We start from the raw sequence: 14976 nt of genomic DNA on the forward strand, positions 1-14976 counted from the left end.
ACTGATAGTGATAAGACCTCATGTGTCTAGTAGCTCAGTATAGTTGGGAGGCCTTAGGATGGGAGTGGAGGCTGAAAGGTTAGCAAGCCCTCAGCATTCATGGGGGGGGGGGGAGCATTAAGGTCATTAACAGTTTAATAGGTGAAAAGGTGCCAAGAGCATTACGATTTTACAGTCGACCAGGCTAAGGGGCTCAAAGGGTTTGATTGATGCCATTCAACTCCAGAGGCAGGGTTCAACCCAAAAGGAAGAATTGAGCCTCTTGCTTTGGTATTTCTCAAGGCCTTCTTAAACTCACACCACAGTGTGGGTGGCAGCAGGGCTCTGTAACTTCGGAAGCCCTGGGTACTTTTTGACACGCAGTTCTTTCGCTGGCAGAATAAGGAAAACAAAACCCACCGCTCACAAGTTTGTGCCCTGGACGAAAAACCTCTGCGAAAGGTGTGGAGCACTAGGCAAATAAGAGCTGGAACTGGCAAAGGCACTCAGGTCCTTTAGCTTCTAGTCCCAGGAGTCGCTCCTGTCTCCTCCCACTTTGGAGACGGCAGTGTAGGAAGGAGGATTAACCCCGGGGGAGGAGTTCCGCCCCAGCTCCCCAGCCTGCACCAGCACGCCCGCCCGGCCTTCGCGCCCACACAGCGCTTGGGTCTCCGTCCTGCACCCTAGCCCCGGCTGCGCTTCCCAGGGCAGGTTCCAGGCTCTGCAAGACCGGCGGGCCTCCAGGATGCAGGCCCCGCACAAGGAGCACCTGTACAAGCTGCTGGTGATCGGCGACCTGGGTGTGGGCAAGACCAGCATCATCAAGCGCTACGTGCACCAGAACTTCTCCTCGCACTATCGGGCCACCATTGGTGTGGATTTCGCGTTGAAGGTGCTCCACTGGGACCCGGAGACTGTGGTGCGCTTGCAACTCTGGGACATTGCAGGTGAGCGCTCTGAGCAGCGCGAGCAAAGCGGAGGGATTGGGGGAGCAGAGAGTGAATTTTTAGCTCCTTTCCAGTACCGGAACCCTGGAGTGCGACCAAGCAGGAGATCGAATCATCAGTGTGGTCCACTCTAGGAAACTTGGGCTAGTGGCTTGGAAACCTATTTTCAAAGATAAGAAAGTGTTCGCATGTTTTTGTCCGTTGTTTCTGAGTGACAACTTCAAGTAACTTTGCTCTCGCTGGGTGTTCTGCGGCCATGGCTCAAGCTGGTTCTTCCACTTTCCCCTAGGATTCCTGGGCTCAGAGCAGTCTGTGGCCCGGACCCAGGAGACTATAGTGGCATTCTGTATCCATTCTAGTCTCTTTCTGGATACAAGTAGCCCCGACTGGGCCCAGAGAAGGCCCATGTGGCCTTCATTCTGGCCTGCAGAGGGGAAGCCCCTAGGAAACTTAAGAGGGAACAGGATTGTCTCAGGTTAACTCTTGTTTACACAATCTCGAGTCTTAGGAATTTAGTTTATTCCAAATTTCACTACTGTGGTCACCTCTTCAGTCGAGAAAGTTTGAGATTGTTGATTTTGGATACATCTAGAACAAGCTATCTCTTTCCATATCTTTCCTGTCTTCTCCATCCCTATCTCTCCTATCTCTCGCTCTCTTTCCATAGTCTCTCTTAGAAAGGAGAATTCGCATGTGTTTTAGGACAACTGTTTTTTTTTTTTTTTTCTGAGACAGGGTCTCACCACCTACCCCTGGCTGTCCTGGAAATCGTTAAGTAGACCAAACTGACCTCGAGATCCACCGGCCACTGCCTCCCCAGTGGCGGAGAAGGGGGTGAAGCGGGGTGGGGGTTGTGACAAAGTTCATGGCATTTGCTTTAAGATTTCTTAATTTGATCCTGGTGTATTCTTTGAGAAACTATGATAAAAGTTTTTATGGTGTTTGAGATCAGAATTTGGCCACCAGGTATACCAGCTCTTAGGCACGGTGAAAACTGAGGTTGCAGTGGTGTGCCTTTAATCCCAGCACTCGGGAGGCAGAGGCAGGCGGATCTCTGTGAGTTAGAGGCCAGCCTGGTCTACAAGAGCTAGTTCCAGGACAGGCAACAAAGCTACAGAGAAACCTTGTCTAGAACCCCTCCCCCCCCCAAAAAAAGTGAGTCCAACTTGTCTGCTTGTAACCTGGGCGTGCCTGGCCGCTTATTCTAGAAGCTTAGTCACTTTCCTGATCAGTAGCATTGTATTAACATGCCAGGGCTTAGGCAGTGATGGCTCAGAACCTTCCTGTTTAAGCAGTTTGGAACTCTGATGAGTTCTCTGCTGTCCACTTCAGACAGCCCGTTTTAGTCTCTGTCATGGAGTGAGGCACTAAGAGCCGCTTGCTAAGAGCTGGATCTCAAATAAGCAATTCTTTTTCAGAAAATATGTTCCTTTCAGCTAATACATCTGACTGCAAGCATTTTGTCATGACTTGAAATGAGAACCAGAGGAGAAAAATTCCTGAAAGGATGTTTCTGGTCTTGAGACCCTTAGTCTTCTGTAACCATGAGCTTTGCCAGGTCTTATGATAAAGGCTAGTGCAGTCAGGTTCATGGTTTGGATCTTCAGTAGGTTTAGGGAAACGTGAGTTATTGGAGACTTGAAGATGGTTTCACCTAGAGTTTTTGGAAGCTTTCATCCCTGGTCTGTGTGCTCTGTTGCCACATGTTTTAGTGTCTGAATTGTCTTCTGACTGCACCGTTGTTCCAGGATCACAGTTTAGAATAGCTTACTGTTTAAAAGATGTAGCTGTCACTAGCACCAATTTCAAGTCCAAGTAGCATCATGTCTTCAGTCTTGTTAAACATCTGTGAGTTTTACTTTCTTCCTCTAAGTTGGAGGAAGAGAAAGGTATAAAGATTCTCAGCTTAAATTCTAGAATGGGATACCTCCAGAGTAGAATACCTCTTTCTGAATCTCACTTTTTGTCATATGTATTGTGTGGTTATTGGCAAATCCACCAACACCATTGTATCATTTTTCTTATCTATTAACAGGGAATATCTTTTCTTCCACCAAATAAGAGAAGAATAACCAAAAGTTCAAAGTAAAGACAAAAATACTTACTATCCAGGAGCTTATTCAGTTACCACTATTTGAACAACTATACATATTAAATAAGAGGAACATGACATACATGTAGCAATTAAATCCTAATAAGATTCAGTTCCTATGTTGCGCATATATCCCATCCTCAAGCGCCAGTAGTAGTTTTGAGTCTCACCCATTTTGCAGCATAAAGCAATTTAAGTTCCAAACTTGCTGTCAGGAACAATTTGAGCAATTTAACTCCCAGACTTGAGAATGCTTTTCCAAGGCATAGTTTCAGACCAAGGTTGTGAAGGCTATAATCATAGAAGTCTGTGCAAGTAGGAAATCGGAAGGATCTGAGATCCATTTGGCAGACAGAATGGCATTCAGCCTTTCTTTGATAGCCTCAAACTCAAAGGCCCTAGAACTGCTGAGTTAGAGGTTGAAAGCTTTTTTAGGTAAAAGCTAGGTAATAGGGGGATAGGATGGTTGGAACATAAATGTTTCACAGTATGTTGGGAACCTGTGGGTTTTAAGGTGATGTGAAATCTGTCCTCCACTCTCCACTCAGACTCGAGTTAGGTTAGTATGCCTTCTAGTACACTCAGGTCACGGAATGTCATTCTATTCTTAGCTATTATGTGTGTCTATAAAGAATGGCTAGTAGTGAAACAAGTTTTGAGAATGTTCAAGTTCTTTTCTTTTAACTTAAAAGATAAAACATTATTTTATGTGTATGGGTGTTTTGTCGGCATGTATGTCTGTGCACTACATGTGTGCTGTTCTTATAGAAGACAGAAGAGAGCATTGGATCCTCTATAATTAGAGTTACAGATAGTTATGAGCTATGAAGTGGGTGTTGGGAATTGAATTCAGGTAGGCCTTCTGCAAGAGAAGACTTAGGGCTTCTAATTGCAGAGCCATTTCTTAGGTCCTTCCCTTGTTTTGTTGTGTTGCTCAGACAATGTAGCTCAGGTTACACTTGAACTCACTGTGAGGCCAAAGACAATTTAAACTTCTGCTCTTCTTATACTACCCAAGTGCTGAGATTACATGCAGTGCCATTGTGTTCAGTTTTTGTAATATTGGGAATAAAATTAAGGGCCTTGTGCATGGTAAGTACTTTGCCTACTGAGCTTCATCTTCAACCTTGACAGCCTTGATGAAATGGAAAAGACTTACTCTTTCCTCATAGGATATTAGGCTATTACAATTTTATTTATTTATTTTTGCCTAGGTAGAATCTTTTATGTTTTATTTGCTTTTATTTAACACTCATCCCTCCCCAGCTCCTCCCATTTGTTCCCCACCTTTCCTTCTCTTTAGGTGATAGATAATCCTTTTTTCTCCCTATAATTTTTCTGGATATTATTATATACCAGTATGGAGAAATGGAAACAGATGAATGAAATTTTTCTTTTTGAAAATTCCATCATTGGCTGAAACATGAATTTATATTCCTCCTAATATATAATATATATATCAACAAAGAAAAAAAGTTTACACTTGAGGCGTCTGTCCTTATTACTCTCCAAACCTGATACTAGCAATTGCCACATTAGTGTGTTCAGAGAAGTGGATAATTCTCACCAAAGAACTGATGTACTATGGGACACAACTTCAGGAATTGAGACAATTGCAGATCTGGCAGCTACCATCCCTTAAGCACCTGTTCTTATGGTTGTCCAAAAACCTGTAATTTCCTAGTAAAATAGCTGGCTATATGTCGTGTCAGAATTTAACACATGGCTGTTGAACATGTCCCTCCCCAACCTGTCAAACATGTCCCTCCCCACCTTCTCTAGCAGCTTTGCTCTACTTCCTCTGATTTAATAGTAAGCATTTCAGATACATTCTATAAGAAGTAGGAATTATATATAGTGAAAATGTAATACCGATGTTGGTCAAGTTATGAAATCTTATGGGACCTCAGGTGTTCCAGCTATAGAATAGCAACTATTTTATTTGTCTGTGATACCACATTTGGAAGATACTCTCTTTTAGGCTCTACCAACTTTCATATCATAACCTGACTTTGCCTTCAGTAATACGTGATAGTTTTCTTAACTAAATTAATTGTGAGCATTTTGACATACAAGTTTTATATCCTCTGCCTTGTTTGTAAAGTGAGGGTAACAGAACTTGTATATGTTAGAGTTGTTATAAAAGAAATAACTGAGTTAATTCATGAGCGTTCCTGACACACAAAAAACACATTACCATTTTTATTCTTATTATGATAGTTGCCACTATTATAAACTGCTTTCACATACATTTCCTGATTGACCTTGATATTTATAAAGAAAATAGTATCAAGCTCATTTTATCCTAATGAAGATCAAAAATCAAAGAAACAAGGGACTTGTTCACAGAAGGGCAGAAATAGTATATTTGTCTAACTGAAGTGTGTGTGTGTGTGTGTGTGTGTGTGCAACGTGACTGAGTCTGCTAGACATCAGAAGACCCAAGTCCAAATTCAACAAATACAGTGTAAAACATCGCATTTGCAGACAGAGTGCTTCAGCATGGAGAAGTTCATTGCTGCACTCTTCCACATGACAGCTGCCTCTAAGAAGACCCACTTATGAGAACAGCATTTCCATTCCAACTACACTGTCTTTTCTCACTCACTTGGTTCACCATGGTAGGCTGCTTTATAGTTTTCAAACACTCATGTTGTGAACTCAACTGAATGAAGGGTTTAAATCAGTCTATTTCCTTAGTATTCATATCTAAAATAAGTCACCTAATGAATTTTATAAGTTTTAGGTGTCTTGGCAAGAGAAATAGATGTATAGAAAAGGCTATCTTTTGAAAACAAGTATGTCAAGTAAAACAAAACTGAGTTCAAGGACGGACCCATTTCTGCAGGGGAATTTCTTGCCTTGTTTCTATCCTGGATAATTATAGGTTTCCAGATCTTTATGAGGAATAGCATGTTGTGCGCTTGCCGTTAAACAGAGGGTACAGTAAGCAGAGATGGAGAACTTTCAATATTGTGCAGGAAACACAAAAACTGGGGAATGAGCTTAACTACGATTGTAAAAGATGTGAGTCTTCATTTATTAAAATCTCTAAAATTTGCAGTAAAATGTCACTCATTTGAAGGTCAAGTGGAAAACTATCTTCTTTGTAATTTTTCAGTACATTAAATGGGGCAATAACTTGTAAAAATTAATTTTATTAAGTCACATCATTTTGTAAGTATTCATCTAAACCATCCCAGTCCTTTTAGAGACAAGGCAGCTATTATTTCGAAGGGAGTAGCATTCGATTCTTCAGCCCATAGAATGTAGTAATGATAGAACTAATTCCATGTTTATTATTGGTGTGGTCTGGAGAATTAAAACCTTTTTTTAACCTTAGATGTCTGATGTTATCTTAAGCACTGAGATTCAAAGGTCATGGATTTGGATAGGCAAGAGGGATCCACAGTTCAGTTGCTAGCAATACATCTTTTTTCTGTAGTTCTGGGGAATTGAACTCAGAACCTCATGAAGGCTCTACAAGGCACCATGGAACTACAGCATCAGGTACTTTAACAGCAATCTGAAAATGAAAACTATCCTAACCACTATTCATTGTGACTTATATTTCAGTCATTTTAACTCCTTGGCAATCCCTGTTTGGTCTAATGTTTATTGTCTCTATCCCGTCTTATTTTGTCACAGAATTCATGTGATCTTTTCTTTGTCTTCACATGTTATAGTCCTTGCTAATATTTGACTCATTTGAAAAGTCACACCCCTATGTAAACCCCCCAATTGTTTCCTGTCAGTAGAAGCTTCTTCCTCTTTTAATCTCATGTGACTTTGTTTTATTGCTCTGTAATACTTCTCTCACCAAGACTTGCATAAAGGTTATTTTTGTTATCTTGTAGATATCCTTTCCAAGTTTTAGATGACTTGGCCATGAGTTATTTGGTATACAATTTAATTAACTGATCAGCAAAGAAATAGAGAAAGAGAAGGGTGTTCTAGTGACTTTTCCTATTGTAATAAAATGGAAGGAAGAAAGGGTTTTCTCCTAGCTCACAATTCGCCACGGCGGGGAAATCAAGACAGCAAAAGCCTGAAGTATCATATTCATAGTCAGAAAGCAAAGAACACTGAATGTATGCATGTTAGCGCTTGGTTTGCTTTCTTCATTTTAAACAGTGCAGCTATACACACAGCTAAGATGTCTCTTCCCATGTCATTTAACATAATCAAGAACATCTCCCATAAATGTGCCATCTCCCATGTGCTTCCAAATTCTGTCATGCCAGAGGACAATCAAGCAAGGTCCTAATGTTTTTGAGGCAGAGGATCTTGAATTTAAGAAGACTGAAGAACTTTAAATGTTTTGTCATCTTTATCCCTGATTCTGTAGTTTTCGTACTGTGCACTATCATGTGCTTTAGTTAACCTGTGGTCCCTATATTTACACTCAGATTGAACTTCTGATTTCTCTACCGATCTTGCATAAAGTTGCTCTCCCAGGAAGCATAATGAACTTTCTTGTTTGTTTTCCTAAGCCTAATACAGATAAAATATTTATAGTGTAAGGGGGATGCTCAAAGATTTCTGTCTAATTCATGGGGCGAAGTTCAAAACAAATTGATTCGAAGTCCTTGACGAGACAGCTGCTTTCCTCTGCGATATAATGTGTTGTTAATAGCTCTATTTATTGAAGGTCAGGCATATTATAGGTATATGCATCATTACATTTATTGCTCACAGTGAGTTGATCTGGTCACCACTATTATTACACAGAGATAAGAAAACTCTGCTTATTTGGGCTATAAAAATGACAAACACATAGAACTTTTTGAAAGGCAGACAGATAAGGAATGCTGCTGAGTTCCAATTTGTGATGCATCTGGCCACCGCTCCCATTTTCTAGCTAGCCTGTGGTAATGCTTCCCAGTAGATGATGCCATGATGCGATAGCTTTGTAAGTCATAGACTGTTAAAATTTCTCCTGTAAGGAAAGCTCGATTCTTTACATTTCATCATCGAAGGAAGCTTATGGTTGACTGGCCTTAATAACAACCACCTCAGACATGACATTTAGGCTGAAAAGCTACAGGGCCTGAGGGGCAGAAGTCTCTCATTTAAGAAACAAAACTAAGGATAGCTGTGTGAGACCCGAATAATAACTAACTCCTATAGTGACAGGAGGGTCTTTCTGTGGGTATACAGTGAAGTATGTATGTTCTAAATGTAAGGGAAATAGAGTAGTCTCTGGAGGCTAAGGCAGAAAATCTCACACCAAATTCACCAAATTCTGGGTGTCAGAATAATGTCTTATTATGCCCTCAGACAAAAGAAATGCCTATGAATTCTATTCTCTGAAAAGTTAACACCAATTTAACTTAATAAGCATGTGTTTGGGGGCTAGGGATTAACTCAGTCAGGAAAGTGCTTACCTAACACACAAAGTTTGATCTCCAGCACTATGTATAACCAGGCATAGTGATATTTGCCTGGAATCTCAGCACTCCAGATTGGAGGCAGAAAGATCAAAACTTAAAGGTCATCCTGGGCTATATAGCAAGTTCAAGGCCAGCCTGGAGTACATGAGGCTTTGCTATACACAAACACAAAAATGTGTCTTCGGACAAATAATTATCCACTTGAGAAAAACAGTATAATTTACAAAAGAAAATTATTATTATTTGATTTTTAAAAGCTACAGTTTAGGAATATGTGTGTCCTTGTATATGGAATGGTCTCTTAGAAGGTTGAAACTACCCACTACCTTTATTGCCTGTTTGCATTGATTTTTTGCATGATCCTTGCTTTCTGATTTCCAAAATTAAACTACTCTAAGTTAACAGTGTCTGATATATCTGCTTAACCATAAATACTACTGTATTTGCCGCAAGATTTTAAAATATCACATGGGTTTCCTGGGGGCTTATTAGAGGATTTCTGGCATGTGTTTTGGGGAATAGGTATTCTAAAAGAATCTAGGAATCCTTCAGGAGTGAAGATTTAGGAAATAAGAGGATATTTTTATATGTTATGTATTAAATTGTCCTTAAAGGCTAGTTAGAGCTACCATTTCAAATGCCAAGTAATTCTAAGATTGTTTTCCATTGGATGTGTTGAGCTTATTATTTCGTGAACATATTTCAGGTGGATTATTTGTTGTTTTAGAGCAAAAAAAGTTTTCAATTAAAAATTGTTGCTGTTTACTGATCTTAATGAATAGAACCATAAGATTTAAAAATTAAGAACATTTTTTATGGAGTCATATTATCTTGCATGTTTTAGCTCAGTTAACTATGTCATAGATGACTTGTTTATTCTTGATGGATAGATTCAAGGAATGTTAACTACCAAGAGGCTGGAATCAGAGACGTTGTTTGCAGGGAATCTAAAGAGATGGGAAGAGCCTGTGTGTTCTGTTACAGGCAGGTGGGGATCTTTAGCAACAGTTTAGTAGAGTAGGAAATAAACACACAAGATCTAAGACTCCGCTTTATTCGGTCTACTCCTCTCCTTGCCAGGGTTCCCTCTCACAAATTTAATAGTCACTACATTGCTTGGAGTTCCTGTATTGTTAGTTTCATTATGCTATGTAAACCGATTAGGAGCGCACACTTAGAGCCTCTTACAGTCTAACTTCTCACTTTGTGCCTCAGCTCTAGGCTCTAGGCCCATGAATCTCTCCAAGTGTTGATACTGAGACACAGTGCCATGGAAAGTGATTTTGGAAGTAGTGCACAGAAATTAAAAGGAGAATAGGTTAAATCTACAGCCCTGACCACATCCTGGAACTTCTGGCCATATAGCCAACTATCTTTGTAACATATTTCATAACAGAAGTACCAACTGTAACATGTCAGAATCCTGACCTACTTTCTGCCACAGAGTCTCACACATCAGATCTCTGCCTGATGAGATCCTTTCCTTCCCATCTGTGGTAGAGTCATGTTGTCTTTGAGGCTCTAGGAGTCATGCTTGAATCATCCCCTGCACAATTCCTCTGCTATGTCCATCTCCAGTTTAATCCAGGAAACAAACCATCTTCTAAACTATTAATTTAATTCAAATAATACTCTCTTGCTAGTTGTTGCAAAACCTTCCTAAACTGGTGTCTCCAGTTCTATCTTTACTGCCACGAATCATTTCTCAATACAGCAGTGTTAGCAATTCTTGATTTCTCACCTACTTACATTCCTTCAGTATTTTCATATCTTGCCTGGAGCTAAAGACAACAGCAATACAATGGCACCAAACTGTTTATACTTTGGACATTCTAATCTCTGTTTTATCCCAGTCTACTCTGACCCATGTCTAGTCTTTGGTATCCCACTCAATCCCCTTACTATTCCTCAAAGACTTGGCAGACTGACCTGATTTTGTTTATCTTTGTGCCAGGCACTCCCTCAGTTTAAACCTACAAAATATTAGTGTAATTTCTTACTTTAGTCTTTTGGTCTTTGCTCAAATTATATCCATTTACTGGGTAGTTCCTTACACAACTTTTAAAATTCTGCCCCTCCCTCAGAATGTTTTTCTCTTTTCCTGATTGATTTTTTCCATAACTTTTCTTAAATAAAAAGCACGTTAATAGTAGTCTTTCAATCTTATTTGCTTTTAAAAATTTGTTGTCTACCTCTCACCAGTGGAATGATAATCACCATGAACTCAAAAAAAATTATTCTAATTGCTAAAACAATTCCTAGAAAATCATAAGCATTAAAGTTTTTTGTTTGTTTCTTTGTTGTTGCCTGATGAGATAGCTTGTTTATTCCAGTTCAAGTGGAATGACAGTGAAGAATACTAAGACAAGATAGGCATGTTTAAGCCATGGTAATCCTACACTTGTCTGTTGGGAAGGAACTAAGGGGTTAAGGCTATTAGCTAGCTTTTCTGGCATTATGAAAAACTATCTGAAGGGGAAAATCTTAATAAAGTAATAAGGTTTATCTTATCTCATTGCACATAAGAAAGAAAGATATGGAAAAGATAAGACATTTGTGTGTATGTGTGTGTGTGTGATATAAATATGAGACCTCAAAGCCTACCCCTAATGACATATTTCCTTCAACATGATCACAATTCCTCCCACAAGGCTGCAACTACTCCAACAACATAACAACACACACACACACACAAACATGCACACACACATGCATTTTAGCCACTGTTCCAATGCTGTGAAGATGCTTACACTTTCAGAGTCCATTATCATGACTGAGAGCATGCTGGCAGGCAGGCTTGGCATTGGAGAAGCAGTTAAAAATTCTACATCCTTATCCACAAGCAGAGAAAGGCTGGTCCTGGCATGGGTTTTTGAAATCTCAAAGCTCACCTCCAGTGACACACTTCCTCCAACAAGACCACCACTCCTCCAACAAGGCTACACCTGCTCCAACAAGGCCATACTTACTAATTTTTCTCAAATAGTCTACTCCCTGATAATTTAGCATTCAAAATTACGAACCTATGGAGGACATTCTTATTCAAAACACATAGATAGATAGATAGATAGATAGATAGATAGATAGATAGATATAGATAGATGATAGGTAGATAGATAGGTAGGTAGGTAGATAGATAGATAGATAGATAGATAGATAGATAGATAGATAGATAGCAAATTCCCACAGGCAAGGTGATTTATTTCTTCCAGTCTTCCAGCCACGTCCCATATCTGTTTGGTTTTAGCTATATGAAATCAGTATTTTCATGATCTGGTCCCCTCAGCTAAGGTAAAGCTCAGGTTTTCAATACTTGAGCCTTTTTCGGAGAGTCTTCTAATCCAACCACAACATAGTGTTTCTTTTTCACTCAGTATGTGAACCATACAGAGTTCAAAGCTGGTCATCGGGGTGATAGAAATTTGATTATGGTTGTGTGTCAGTTTGTAGGTTTCAGGGGTGATTATAGAAGTTTGGTACTAAGTACAATCTATGCCTAAATGAAGAAAAAAATCTAATACCTTTCTGTCACTGGCATCTCAGGGGGAAATAGTGAGGAGCGAATACATTAAAATCTACCCCTAGATGATCACTGAGGCACCTAAAAATAAGAAAACCTGAAACCTTCATAAGATGCTATCTATTGAAATACATGGTTTTCCCCAAGCTTCAGAACAAGATTACTCTATTGACAGCTTAGTGGTTTTCTCACTTCAGCAGGAACTACATAATTTGATTAATTTTCTTTCAGAGAACTGTGAAATAGCTATATTTACTTTTGATTTTATGTTGTTTTCCTACTTTTCACATACTAGTCATATAAATACAGACATGTACACAACCTTTGTACGAGGAGACTTGCTTGTTCGTCCCGACCGCCCGGCTAGCTTAGCCCTGAAATAATCACAATAATCACACAGAAATTGTATTCATTAAAACACTGCTTGGCCATTAGCTCTAACTTCTTATTGGCTAACTCTTACATATTAGTTTAACCCATCTCCATTAATCTGTGTGTCCCATGGGCAGTGGCTTACCGGAGATTCTAACTGGCATCCGTCTCAGGGTGGAGGATCCATGGCTTCTCCGTCTCTGTCCTTGTTCCTCCCAGCATTCAGTTCTGTTCCCCTCCCCTGCCTATCTATGTTCTGCCTTATCAAGGCCAAAGCAGTTTCTTCATTCAGTAACCAATACAAATAATACATAGAAAGAAGGACCTCCTACACCAGACCTTGTTAGAATAAAGTTCATTTTTCTCCTCCAATGAACACTTATTATTGATTAGAAATGACAGTCAATTACAGAGTAGGAATGCAGCATGTACTAGTGGCTTGTGAACATATATTGATGTATTGTAGAAAAATAATGAAACTTTAAACGCAATTTATTTTCATCATTGTATCTGGTGCTCTATCTGTATCCAAAAGAGAAAGAAATGGTCCTCAGGCTTTACAACACATCCTTCCCTGCTCCCTAAAAATTTCAGGGCCGCAAGTGAGGCAGAAGCATGAATACACATCATATTAGGTAATCATGATGGAGGATAAGACGATGATGTGGGTTTGGGGAGATGGTTCGAAGAGGAAGAATGATTGCTGTGTAAATGTGAGGACCCAAGTTCAAATCCCTGATGCTCACATAAAAGGTGCCTAAGGTTCTTAGGAAGATAAATTTTCAAATAGGACGGGGCCATAGAACATTTGGAAGGAAATGAGATAATTTGTAAAAGTAGCTGAAACATGATAGTCAAAATTTCTTTCGTATGTTTAAAACTTAATAAAAATATGATATAGGTTCTAAAAATAGGGATTTGGATCAAAGTTTAAGACAAAGCAGTATTACAAGTACTTAAGCAGAGGCAAAAATGTGAACAAAATCCTATTGCCTCTAATTCTGTCTACTAGTGATTGCTGGTGGAGGGACTAATGAAGGGACATTTTTATTTTATGAGCCCAATCCTTATTTTACATTGAATCATAAAATTATACACACACACACACACATCAGAACAAAAGTAGTTGTACATCATTTTTCTTTGAAAAATAAAATACTGAAAATGCAATATATTTAGTAAAATGCATGCCAGTATAACCTCAAAAAAATACTTCAGATACATTTTGAACCTAAGATTATATACTCCTGAAATTAGATATGAAGTAATGAATGGTTTGTAGATTATAACCTTCTATACTTCCGCATAGGTTTTATGCCTGTTTGGGAGACTCATTGCTTGGCTGTTCTTAGTGAGAACATTTTGGGTATTGATTGTTATAGTTATCTTCAGCTGCCAACTTGACAGATGCCTAAAATCACCTAGGAAGAGGGATCCTCAACTGCTAATTGATGTGGGTGCGCCTAGCCTAGTGTGGGAAGGTGGGCCCAGACTCTGTAAGTGCTAGTGGATTCAGAGCCTTAAAACAAGCTGGGAAGCAGCATTTCTCAGTGATCTCTGCTTCAGTTACTGACTCCAGATTCCTGCCTTTCCTTCCCGCCTTGACTGCCTTTGAAGATGAACTTGTATTAAAAAACAAAAAACAAAACAAAAAAAAAACCCTTTTCTCTGGGTTGATTTGATTAGTGTCTTATCACTGTCCCAGAAAACCAGCAAGAAGAACACTCATTATTAAGTGAAAATACCATTAAATACACATTATGGTTGTAACATTTTATTTATTTTTGCCTGAGCGTATGACACCAAGGGAATCATTTCAAGTGACAGAAAACAGAGTCAAGGTTTGACTAAATCTTAGCAAAGAGCAACTAAGGGGGCCTTAGCAATCAACCTTATCAATTTCAGTTCCCACAGCAGAAAACTCAGATTCAGAGAGAGAAATATTTATTTAAGGCTTTCTTGATTTGTTTAAGATTAATGGTGATAACGTTAAGGTCCATATCTTCTGACTCCTTAAATAAATGAGTTTACAATTTCACATCCCTTAGGCTGGGCGCAGAATCATGAGCCATATCCATACCATGATGGGGTGTGTTTAGAGGCTAGGAGAGAAGACCTCCACCTGGTGAAGCAGGCCATTTTTAGTACAAGAGCCAAGTATAACTCTCTTTGCTTAAGAAACTTCTCATGACCAGAAGGCCTACATTTCAGAGGCACAGAGTTAAGTATCTGTCCAGTAAATGTGTGTTGGGTGAGTACTGTTATGGCAGAGATGGGTTTTGAATTATAGTCTTTGCTTTGCTTTAGAGAAAATTTACTTAGGCTAGATTAGACAAGTCTCTATTCTACCTTCAAGTAGGCACTCACTAAGAGTCACATGATTCCCACTTTTACCAAGAAGTGCACAGAGGGCTGTCACCTGACAAAGGAAGGATATGATGTGAAGGCCAGAAATGCTCTGGGTCTGCCTGTGACCCCTTTCCGGAATGTCAAAAATAATCAACTTTCCCAGTGGCTTAACCCAATGACCTCCACATACAAAGGTCTTTTCTCTCTAGAGAAGTTGCCTTCTCCTTGTTTCTGATGTGTTCATTCACACCCTTTCACACACATTGTCCTTTGAAAATGCCAGTCAGGGTAGAATACCTAATATGTTGCTCTTTGCACAGTCTA

The 14976-nt window shown here is 39.5% G+C and overlaps 1 protein-coding gene across 1 annotated transcript in view; it reads left to right on the forward strand.

Annotated features, from left to right (window-relative positions):
- The first annotated feature begins 611 nt into the window (after nucleotides 1–611).
- Nucleotides 612–14976, forward strand: part of Rab38 (RAB38, member RAS oncogene family) — a 49649-nt gene continuing 35284 nt past the window's right edge. Inside the window, exon 1 of the mRNA XM_041656046.1 lies at nucleotides 612–926. Within this exon, the coding sequence (XP_041511980.1) occupies nucleotides 725–926 (202 nt within the window). The 5' untranslated portion in view covers nucleotides 612–724. The remainder of the gene's footprint in view (nucleotides 927–14976) is intronic.

This window comes from Microtus oregoni, unplaced genomic scaffold, assembly GCF_018167655.1.
Source record: "Microtus oregoni isolate MIOR12 unplaced genomic scaffold, Mior012 000000F_ref0000247, whole genome shotgun sequence".
Lineage (NCBI taxonomy): Eukaryota > Metazoa > Chordata > Mammalia > Rodentia > Cricetidae > Microtus > Microtus oregoni.